The sequence below is a fragment of the Solenopsis invicta genome, chromosome 2 (assembly GCF_016802725.1).
Source record: "Solenopsis invicta isolate M01_SB chromosome 2, UNIL_Sinv_3.0, whole genome shotgun sequence".
Lineage (NCBI taxonomy): Eukaryota > Metazoa > Arthropoda > Insecta > Hymenoptera > Formicidae > Solenopsis > Solenopsis invicta.
The window spans coordinates 25,484,918-25,497,135 of NC_052665.1; the positions used below are offsets into that span (position 1 = coordinate 25,484,918).

At 38.9% G+C, this 12,218-nt stretch overlaps 1 protein-coding gene across 1 annotated transcript; it reads left to right on the plus strand.

Moving 5' to 3' along the window:
* The first annotated feature begins 2,055 nt into the window (after positions 1–2,055).
* Positions 2,056–3,797, plus strand: LOC120357008. Its single transcript, XM_039446194.1, has 4 exons — positions 2,056–2,257; positions 2,439–3,088; positions 3,197–3,441; positions 3,530–3,797. Exons 1-4 carry the CDS (start codon positions 2,056–2,058, stop codon positions 3,795–3,797), a joined length of 1,365 nt encoding a protein of 454 aa, XP_039302128.1.
* Positions 3,798–12,218: the final 8,421 nt, after the last annotated feature.

Consider the following 12,218-nt stretch of genomic DNA (forward strand, 5'->3'; position numbering starts at 1 on the left):
CAGAAATATTAATAGTGGTATACAGAATAATGATAGTTGCATACAAGATAGAGCCTAAAAACGAAAAATAATATTTAATAATAGGAGTAGTAGCTTGCTAATAGTGCAGTAGAATATGCTTAAAGACGGCAGTCTTAAATAATTGGAGAGAAGAAGAATGTATATGTGGTGATAGGGAATTGTAGTGCTTGACAGCAGCATATGAAAACGCAGATTGGAACCTGGATGATCTGTGAACAGGGTAGGACGGGAGAGATTAAAATCTTGTACTAGAGGACGAGCCAGAATGAAATTCACTGCAAAAATGTAAACGCTCACGAAAATATTGAGGACTATTGTTATGTAGTACATTGAAAACAAGGCAGCACAAATGAAGCACGTATTTCTGGTAGATATTTAATCATCCAGAAGCTGCGAAAAAAGGAGTAACGTGATTGAATTTCTTAGAGCCGTACGCAAAACGCAAACAGGAGTTTTGTATAAGTTGGATTCTGCGTAAGAGGTTTTTGGTTATTGCGAGAATGTACACAACATCTACGTAATCAAATAGAGACAGGACGAGAAGTTGCGAGACAAGGAGCTTTTGCGAAGTAAACAAGATATTTCGTAGAGAATATAATAGACAAAGACGAAAGTACGCAGCTTTGCATTTGATCTTAACATGGGTTTCAAAAGACCATAAAGACTATAAAGATCCACGTGCAGGCCCAGGATTTTGATAGAAAGGGGGAGAAATCGAATTTAAGTGAACGGTGATGGAAGGAGTGCGAGATAAAGACTGGGAGGAGCTGACGATCATGAGAAAAGATTTATATTTTTTAAATTATATTTCTATATTACACATTTTATATTTTATATTTTTATATTATTATATATTTACAAAATATAATTTTTTTCAAAATGTCTGTTCAAAATGCTTTTATAAATAACTACTACAGAATCACTGTTTAAGATTGCCGCTTGCTGTAACGCAGGCTTGGACAAAATTCCTAATTGGAACCACTTTCAGAAATATGCACAAGAGCATACCTTCGTTTTTACATCATGCGTAGCACGAGGTTCTCGATATTAATGTAGAGAAAAGAGCAAACCTATGTCAAAGTTATTAGCAGATTGTCATGATTAGACGAGGTTATCCATATTTATGGAAAAAATAGGAGTAGACCCATTAGTAAATTCACAGATTAAAAAAAAATTTCCTAAAATTTTTTTGTACCGGAGTAAATTTTTTCTATGTATTTTGAGCTTATGAATTCTAATCTAAATCCCGTTTTGCTCCATTACCCTAAGTTTATTCATAAATGGTGAATATGACGCATGTAGCGTATTTTGCTGTTTTCCAACGGATTATCTTAAAACTTCTACCATAGAAGTTTTTGTATTCACTGATTACGAAATTAACATTGGAATTCCAAAATTCCAAATGGCGGATGCAATATGGCGGACCAAAGTGAATTCTCTTTATTTCTCGAGCGCGAATGCTATTGTGGTTTTGTAAATGCGTAATGTGACATTTTCTCACGAACGTAACAGTATTTATAATCATCACTTTATTAACAGTTGCTCTGAAAAACTAGTTAGACGAGAGGCTCCAGGGGCGGCAGGACCAGTATGGTGGGTATGGTGACTACCATACGTGAGATTTTTTTAGCATATGGTATACCATACGTGAATTTTAGGTTGACATTTTTTTAATAAAAAAAATTCAAAAAATAAATAAAGAAAAAATTTCGATAAATGAAGGGTTTGCACTTTTCGCTCTGTATATATATACATAGTTTACTTATCGATGCTCGGTAGATCGAGGATTGAATTCAGTCGATATCATCGGTCTGCCTGCCTATTCGACAGTTTTGGGCAGTGATCTGCATATTGTTGTACTTTTGTACTACATACATTGTACATACATATAGTCTAAAGGTATAATTTCATGTGCTGCAAACTCGTGCAGTAAAGAGGTCACGTGATAGAATTGGACGAATCAGCAGCCATACCATCGTCACTCATTCGTGTTATTTGTGTATCTTAAAGCGAAGCATTGGTATTAGTGAGGTTATGGATAAATACTTTTTGAAGAAAAGCAAGCAACCAAACCTCAATGTGGAACTAGCGACATCATTTAGTTTGGACGCTTTTAATAGTAATATGTCCACTACTTCTACGACTAATGCAATTTCTAAATTAACCTCAAACTCTAAGAAGTCGACTTTGGCCAATGCCAGAAGTGTTAGCTCTATTTCTGAAGAAAAGAATAAACGTATGTTTCCCCTTCTTATTTTTTTCTTTTTTCCATATTTTTGGCAACATTATTAGTATGTTAAATTTTGGAAATTTATTTCTAGAAGTTCTGTCTCAAATCTCCTTTTGACGCTGGTAAAAATTGTATCCCTGGTTATTCTTGAGAGATAATAAAGAAGGAATTTGCTCAATTTGCACAGAAGCTGTTAAAAAAAAATTTGCGCTGCCAAATAATCAAAACAGTCAGACTGCAAAAAAAGCTTTTGTGACAACAAGATTCACATTATGGAAAAATGCATATTTATCTTTGCCTAAACATAAAAAAAGTGAACTTCATCGAGCAGCTAATGAGTTACTGCTAAGTTCAAAGTCTGTGAGTGTTGTTCAGCACATGTCAGTTGCGAATCAAAAAACAATGATGGAAAATAGAATAGCATTGAAGAAAATTTTTTGTACTATCAGAGTTTTAGCTCTGCAAGGCTTGTCACTAAGAGGCAATGGCAGCAATAAACGTTCAAACTTCAATGAAATCCTTCAAGCAAGATCTGAGGATATATTAGAATTAAGGGCGTGGTTACATCGAAAAGGACACAAATGGACATCTCATGATATACAAAACGAAATTCTTGAACTCATGGCATCAAATATAAAGCAGCAGAATCTAAAAGAAATTAAAGCAGCTCATTTTTTTGCTTTTACACTTGATGAAACGTCGGATATTGCAAGATTGGAACAAGTTTCCATTTCCATCAGGATTGTATCTGACAATTTATCTATCAGAGAAATTTTTTGGGGATTTTATGATACTAAAAATACCAAATCTGAAACGATTTATGCTTTTGTTAAGCATGTATTTGCTGAGTGTGGATTGGACATAAAAAAATTACGTGGCCAATGCTACAATGGAGCATCTAATGTTTTGGGAAAAATATGAGGACTGCAAACTCGTATTTGTAAGGAAGAGCCACGTGCTGTATTTGTACATTGCAACGCACACAGGCTAAACTTGGTTGTTCAGGATGCAATTGAAGATGCTACTACTGCCAGAAACTTTGTTGGAGTAATCAAAGACCTTATTACTTTTATTCGGGACTTCCCAAAACGTCTTGCCGAATATAAGGGATTTCAGGAGGCTGTATTAAAAGAAGATGATGAGGAGAATCTTGGAAAGGCTTTAACTATTGCTCCATATTGCCCGACTAGGTCTTTATTTGTATTTTAATGTACATATTGTTGCATTGTAATATGTGCGAATATGATTAATTACCTATTTACTGTTTAACAATTTTAGATGGTGTATGCGAGTTTTTTTGCTGAAAACGCTTCAGCAAAAAATAAATTACATGGCAGTTTTGCAATTCTTGGGTGCAATGAAAATGAACAGGGAAGTCGACAGCAGTATCTCATCAAAAGCTGCAGGATTCTTAAAACACTTAGAGTCATTCGAATTTTATTTTCAACTCACAATGATCGTGAAAGTTTTCGAAAAAATTGAACTTCTTAACAAGGAACTACAAGAGTCAAATCTTTGTGCTCTTGAAAAGTGGATGCTGTCATGATAAGTTTGGAGGCTATGCGAGATTTAAAGTTTGAATTAATTTGGAAAACGTCTAAAGAAGGAGCTGAAGTAATTGGGCTCGAAGAACCCAAGTTGAAGCGCCCTCGAACAGTTTCTAAGCACATTGACCCAAACTTTAATACAGCTCATGCCTTCAAAACACCAAAAGAATACTTTTCAAGAATGTATTACGAAATGTTCGACAGAGTTTTGATGTCTTTAAAAGAACGTTTTGAAACGAGTACACTCTCACATTTTGATGACCCTTCTCTATTGGTGGAGATATAGACACGAAAAAAATTATCGATTTTTATGGTGATGACTTTGAAGAAGAGAAATTGCTCCGAGATCGTCAAATGTTTTTGGACATAATTCAACGAAAAAATGTTCAACTGAGACATGTGAAAGATGTAGTAACATATTTCGAGAACAATGACTGGTGTGCCGCTCTCGTTCCAGAATATTTCAAGCTCATTCAGCTTCTCCTGACTGTACCAGGTTCCACTTGCAACAATGAACGAAGTTTTTCCAGTTTAAGATGACTGAAAAATTATCTACGTTCTACAATGTTGCAAGATTGTCTTAATAACATTGCAATTCTACATGTTCATTACGGCATGACAAAGAAGCTGGATTTAGATAAGTTGGTTGATGAATTTATCTTGAAGAATTCAAAACGTACTGCAACGTTTGCACTTTTGCATTAATTCGAAATATTAAGACCCGGTTATACCAACATCGCATAATATTTAAACTTTAGCTTAATCCACTCTTCATCTCTTTCTAAAGGGACAGTTAAAAAGAGATAATGTTCAGTGAACTCGGTTTCGGTGATTTAAGATTTGACGAACGAGCACTGGAAGCCGGTTTTTCTCAGAGAAAGAACGCGGGAGCTGTGAATTTTGAATTTGCGCGATACTGCTAGCGAGCGTTGAGAGCGCGAAAGACAGCAATACCGCGAACGACGAGGAAAGAGAGAGCGCGAGAGAGCGACGACGACATACGCGAACAGGAGATAACCGAGAGGTGTGGCGCTCGAGTGCAGGAACGGACGACAGGAGGTGATCAAGGATGTACTAAATGTACTGTTTTGTCGGTTCTCACAAAGTGTTTATTATCACTTGTCACAAAGTTTCTACTGTCACTGATAACTCGGATCGAGAGCACTACAATGTTCGGTATAGATATAGAGAAGTCTAATTCCGTTCGCGCGGTCACTTTTGCAAAAGGGAATTTGAATCGATCGCGTTTCTCTCGCTTCTGAGGCGTCGGGCTCTCGAACGATAGCACGAACCCCGGAAAAACGGTGCTCCGCGAAGGAGAGTCGGGAGGAGCGAATTGTTCCCGAAATGAAGATTATTGGCCAAGCGGCCCTCCTGATGGGAGTTACCGATTTGAACGAACGAGCGCGTACCGTTCAATTCGGTGTTTTGAAAATATCGATGTTTGTTGACTCTCCTTCGCGCGCGCCTTGGCGCGAAACTTGTTTGCTTCGGAGATGAGCAAATTAACGGGCCGAGATGCTCGTGAAAAGAATAACAGAATCCTCGGATTTGACCGTGACGGGAGCCAAATAGAGATGAAAAACAACTTCAAAGATATTTACAAGTATCAGTGTCAAGATTGCCTTAATAATTATTGCGAGGAACAGAATTATAATTTTCAATCAAACAGTTATCAGTTTTGAAAATTTATGCGATATGCTAAAATACAATATATATAATAAAATTTGCGATTAAATACATTTGGTTCTGAACAGATAAAGAGTAAGTTAAGCTAAGGTTACATATTATGCGACGTTGGTGCAATCGGGTCTTAATATTTCGAATTAATACAAAAATGCAAACGTTTAGAATTCTTTGAGATAAATTCATCAATCAACTCAGGGCCTCAATCTTTAAGTATTAACTAAACTTTATAGTATTTATTTGAAACGTTACCTCAACTAAAGTTTATTTAAAACGTTATATATTTTTTGAAAATATATATACATATAATATATAATAATAATAATATATAAATGGATTAAATATATTCAAAAAGTTTGCACTCGCCTGCCTACCCCCCCTGCCCCTAGACCTCCCCCGCCGCCATACGTGGGAATTTTCTGTTCTGCCGTCCCTGAGAGGCCCTACTATTGCTTCAGATTTTTTAGATACGAAATTCTTTTATCCACGCTGCGCTTGTTATAGATTATTCCTTGCATAATCAGATAGAGGGCCCAATTTTTCCAAATCCTTTTTATTTAGTCATTTCGTATATATGTATATTACGTGCGATCTATCAATCGCATAGTTGTACGTGGTTAACGTATTGTGAAAATTATTATCGCGATGTTGTTAATGTTAACCATAATAGCTTAGAAAAGATATTTATTAAATATTAAATTGACGGACAACCAGAGTTCTTGATATTTATTCTCTTCTAATTATTATTCTTTTATTTGTATACATTATAATTTATTATAAAATTTTAACATTGTCGTACATTTTATGGATGAAAATTAATGTAAAGATAGATATTGAATATAATAAGAATTATATGAAAATATTGTAAGTACTTATTTATATATTGTCTGCAATGTTGATAAGATGATTACAGAAAAAATTCTCAGATCTTCTTGATAATGGAGAAAAAAATGGAATTAAAAATTCGCATTATAAAGTTAATTAAATTTAATTACTGACATAATATTTATCATATGTCCCGTTATTTAAAAAAATCACATTCAAACATGAAATTTTTGTTACAATGTAAATTAGTTATGTTTTACTTTAATTCGTAATTATTGGGATACTGACAAGGATAAAGGGCAGATTAATACAACGCGTGTTGACTCGGATAGCAACAGACTTAGACTGCTTTATTCACTAACTTATATGTGGGAGCGAGACAGCTAACAGAAACAAAGTGTGCGCTGCGTATAGCGCTATACGACCACAGCCTGGTCGGTAACGTTTGTATATATTAATTGAGTGTGCATGAATAATTTAACACTCCTCCTAAATGAACACTCGATTGAGCAACTTATAAAAAATAAAACTAAGCTATTTCATGCATTCCAATCGCGTTTCTAAGCGATGTGAATCGTTTGCGCGACAACGGTTTTGTAAATACTTCTGCTAATTGATCTTATGACAAAACGTATTCTATGTCAATTTCGTTTATCATGTACTTTTCGCAAGTAAAATGATATTGTATATCGATGTACTTTGTCCGGTTCTTGTTCTCATCTTTCTTGATAAGTGAGATTGTGGCTTGATTATTTATTTAGATTGACGTGCCGCCGTTTTGTTTCTTACCAATATCTTTAAGTAATCGACGTAGCCAAATTGCTTCGCGAGTCGTTACACACGCTGCAATATATTCTGATTCGCAGGTCGAGAGTGCTACTGTCTTTTGTCTTTTCGCGGTCCATGCAATTATACCACCGTTTAACATAAATGCATTACCCGACATTGACTTACGTGAATCGACATCATCGGCAAAATCCGCATCTGAGTAACCAATTAACTTATTTGCGTTTTCGCCGAATTTGTATTCGATCCCTAAATTTATCGTCGCTTTCAAATATTTAATCACGCGCTTTGCCGCGTTGTAATGTGCGTGTCCAAAATTTGTGACAATGAGTGACGATGAGTTTACGATATGGAATCATATCATTTTCTTCGCCATATTTTGCCATCTCAAAATTTAAGACCGTACACGGATCGGCAGGAAGAGCTATTGGCTTTGCATCGGTGAGTCCAAATAATTTTTCTAATATATCCGGCCTGATGTATAAATATTGATCGCGATTCACGATTACGCACGATCTGGAGACCTACAAACACGGATGGATTTACAACCGTTAACTGGAATACATTTGACAACTTATTTAGTACAAATTTAATTGCTTTTATGTTGAAAGCCATACAAATCGCGTCATCAATGAACAATGCAATTATCGTCTCGACATCTTCGATCTTTCCGTAATATACGCACTGATCCGCGTTACTTCGACTCAGATTTAATTTAAGCAACTCCGCGTTGATGCGTTTATTCCAACAATATGCCAATTCAGGAAGCCCATAGATCACCTTAATAAGACGACACTTCGCCTTCCTGTTTGCCAACTTAAGACCTTTTGGCGGTTCCATTCATACCTCGTGTTCAAGCATGCCGTTGAGGTATGCGTTTTTGACATCCAGCTGTACCATCTCGTAGTCGTTTGCCGCTGCGATTGCCAGTAGCGCACGCACTGTGTCGTATCGCACGACAGGTGCGTAGATATTGCCAAAATTGATGCCAAATCCACGTGCACATAATCGAGCCTTGTAACGAGTGATTTCTCTAGTCGGTGCTGTCTTCCTCTTGAACACCCATCTACAGGTCACAATCTTAGTCCCGGCTTCTAGTACCTCGAGTATCCAAGTTCCGTGCTTGTCATGAGCGGCGAGTTCTTCGTCGATTGCTGATTTCCATTTGTCTGCGTCACTTTATGACATCGCTTCTTCGAAAGTCTCTGGTTCGCAATACTGCGCTACGTTCGCCTGGTACGCGTCGTCGGTACCATGGTTTGCCGACCTTAATTTTCCGCGTTGCTCTTCAGAGACAACGTATTTCTTTCGTGGACGTGAACATGGAGTTTCCACGATATCATGAGTATCATTCTGGTCACTGTTATCAACGTTGCCGGCCTCTTGGTTCTTGTTATCGGGATTGCTCGCGTTCGAGTTGACTTCCGGCCTCACACACAAGTTCTCGTCAAACTCTCTGCATAATTGCGCTGACGCTCATGTACATCATCTCTGTTTTCGTCAAAAGTAACATGACGCGACACGCTTACCTTCTTTGTCATTGGGTCGAGAAGAATACATGCATTTGCACTGTACCTAACAAGCATTAATTTCTTCGATTTGGCGTCTAGTTTCTTGCGTAGCGAGTCGGGTATAAACTTGTACGCATCAATACCAAACGTGCGTACGTGCGAGAGGTTCGGCTTCTTCCCAGTCCATAATTCGTAGCTGGTTTTGCCGCCCGCCTTTTTTGACGGTGTCCGGTTGAGGAGATAGACCGCTGTGTCAACGGTATGTGCCCACAATTTTGACGGCAGGTTGCACGAGTATAACATTGCGCGAGCAGACTCGACAATTGTCCGCATGTCACGCTCTGCGTACGCATTATGCTCAGGTGTGTAAGGTGGCGATACCTCGCGTTCTATGCCGTGATGCTTTAAATAATCTGAAAATTCTTTAGACATGAATTCATTGCCTCCGTCGCTACGAAACGTTTTGATTCGACGTCCGTACTTATTTGATAGAATTTTCGCGAATTCAACAAATTTATCCAGTGTCTCACTTTTGTGTCTAATGAAATACACGTATCGGTAGCCGGTCATACTACATTTGAACAATGCAAAATATTTGTTACCGCCAATGGATTTCACGTCCATTGTGCACAAGTCCGCGCTTACGTGCTCCCCCGGGGCCGACGCGCCTGCTTTGTCAATTGACTTAAACGGTAATTTGTGTGCCTTACCGTACGCACTTCCTTGACAAAAGAAATCTTTAGTGTCTTTTAATTCGATGCCTTCGACGTGATCTTGCTTGACCATGTCTCGTAACGACTTCAGATTCACGTGTCCTAGACATTCGTGAACCACCTTGAGTGATGCCTTCGTCGCGATGTTCGCCGTTGCTACTGGCTGCACTCGAAATAGCATCCGATATAAGCCATCACCTTGACGTCCTTCTCCGATAACTTTTGTCCCGTCGTAAAAATAGAAAGTGTCTCCTTGTGCCTCTTGTCGCATTCCGTTATCGACACACTTACTGACCGAGAGCAAATTATGTCCGAGATCGGGAACATGGAGCACTTTGCAAATCTTCGTTACAATCCACTTACCGTACGCCGAAATGTTAATGCGACCCTTACCGAGGACTGGAAGTCGACGTCCGCCGCCGACCCGGCAACGGTGCACCCGTTTCTTTTTTGAAATCGTCAAGCCAGTCTTGTTGACTTGTGACATGAACGTTGCAACTACTGTCGGCGGTCCACACGTTTGTTGCGTCGTCACGCATGATTGAATCGATTTCCTGAATGTTAACGGCCGTGAATGCCTTCGCCTCTTTATCTGCGTTGCGATGTCGATCATGGCGTTGTTCGAGGTTAGATTTCGTCTTCTCGTTATCATTACGCGCGCTACAATCTCGAGCGTAATAGGTGCCCATTTTGCCGCATGAGTAACACCGAAATTTCTTTTTTGGCTTCGGTTTTGTGTCCGTCTTCGTATTCTTTGTTGTAGTCGCCGCGAGTGCGACTGTTATCTCATGTGTCTTTTGCATTAACTGCTCGGCATTGATCAAGTCGCGCTGCAATTGCGTCACCGTACACCTGTCGTCGACCCTCGATTTGAACATCGTAATCGGTGTATTGAATTTAGATGGTAATCTCGATAATATGACCGCGATCCTTTCATCATCACTGATCTTTTTCTTCGCATCCGTTAATTACCGAACATGACTCTCGACTCGCGAGATAAACTGCGTGATCGTTTCTTGCGATGACATGCGGAGAGCATAAAATTTTTACAAAAGACTTACTTTATTGGCCTCTGTCTTCGTGTCGTGCAGTGTGTCGAGCTTGTCCAACATTTGCTTCGCAGTTTGCAATTCGACAACAAATTCGAATTGCGCATAATCAAGCAAGTTAGTGATTACGGCCTTTGCTTTCGCTTTTGTTTGGCGCCATACTAGGATCTTGTTCTCGTCTACTGTCGGCCTGACCGTCGCCGCGTCGGAGCGGTGTTATCATAAGGCGAGGTAGGGCAAGACAGCCCGATTGCGTACGCGAGCCGTGTATTATCACGCGCCGAGAAGAATTACAGTACAACAGAAAAAGAATTATTAGCAATTGTATGAGCCATGAAACATTTTAGGCCATATCTTTCTGGAACAAAATTTAAAATAATTACAGACCATAAACCATTAACATAGTTGTTTAGCGTAAACGATCCTGGATCGCGATTAATCCGATAGAGATTAAAATTAGAAGAATACGATTACGTCATACATAAATCAGGTAAGGCCAACGCGAACGCAGATGCGCTGAGCCGAAATGTGATTGCCACGGTCAACACTACAAACAAAGAGAGAAAAAGAAGAAGAAGAAGAAGGAGAAGAAGAAAATACAAACGTTCCAATAAAAATTGATAACGAAAAGGAGAGAAAGAAAATCCTCTATAAGTACCACGATGCACCAATAGGAGGGCATCAAGGAATAGATTGCACCTTAAAGAGAATTTGAATGTAATATACATGACTAGGAATAACCGCACACGTTGAAAAATATATTTCTAAATGCGAACTATGCTAAAAGAATAAATTAAAGAATAGAAAAAAGACACTTGTAATAATTACAGATACGCCAGAGGGCCCCTTTGAAAAATGCGCCCTTGATATAGTCGGGGCGCATTACCGCTAACTGTAACGAACAACAACATTAAATATTTATTAACGTTTCAAGATTGCCTAACGAAATTTAGTAAAGCGATATCTATATATCGAATCAAGAGGCTAATACTGTCACGAAAGAATTTATACTAAAAATAGTACTTGAACATCGAATACCTGAGAAAATATTAACAGATCAGAGAACTAACTTTGTCAGCAAAATATTTAAAAATGTGTGTCGATTATAAAAAGTCGAGAAGATTTAAACCTATCATCCAGAGAGCAATGGAGCATTAGAACGTACTCACCAAACTCTTACAGAATATTTACGTTATTATATTAATGGAGACTAGACGGGGACAAGTGGATACCTTACGCAATTTTTGCATTTAATACGACTTCTCATACAGCGACAGAGCACACACCATTTAAATTAATCTACGGACGTCGAGTTACCCTACCGTCAACACTAACTATCCCCTCAAAACTTACGTATTCCTACAAAAATTACGTCAAAAAATTAAGAGAACGAATACGCGCAACAAACCGTTACGAACTACGTTACAAAATTTTTTTTTATTTAAAAAGTTTTGGGCGCCTATGGAAACAGAGAATTGCGTTTGATAGAACATTTGGATTCTTCACGGCCAGAGGTTTAGCATGAACAGGCCGAACCCGGCCCTCGGCAATGTCACGACGCATAGCGTTGAGCAAAGCCGCACCATGACCACGAGATCCAGCACCGGGGGCCAAGTCGGCGTCGCAACCCGGAAGACGGCCGCAATCTAGACCCCGTTCCCGATCGAAATCCAGTCCATCGTCCTGCCCGAGGTCGTCACCAACAGGGGGAGAAACACCATGGCGCGACCACAAACGGCCGGCACACCACGTTCTAAGGAACGCACCCCGGTTTAATGAGAACGGGAAATCGAATGCCACAACGAGCAGCGAAGGCCATAAAGCGCCGCAGCACCGAATGCATCTCGCGA

What these genes read in the sequence shown, in the direction of transcription:
- LOC120357008 (XM_039446194.1), top strand. Translation starts at nt 2,056, where the DNA reads ATGGATAAATACTTTTTGAAGAAAAGCAAGCAACCAAACCTCAATGTG. An exon ending in TTCTGAAGAAAAGAATAAAC is followed by an intron (nt 2,258 to 2,438) that starts GTATGTTTCCCC and finishes CAATTTGCACAG; the next exon opens with AAGCTGTTAAAAAAAAATTT. An exon ending in GCTCCATATTGCCCGACTAG is followed by an intron (nt 3,442 to 3,529) that starts GTCTTTATTTGT and finishes TAACAATTTTAG; the next exon opens with ATGGTGTATGCGAGTTTTTT.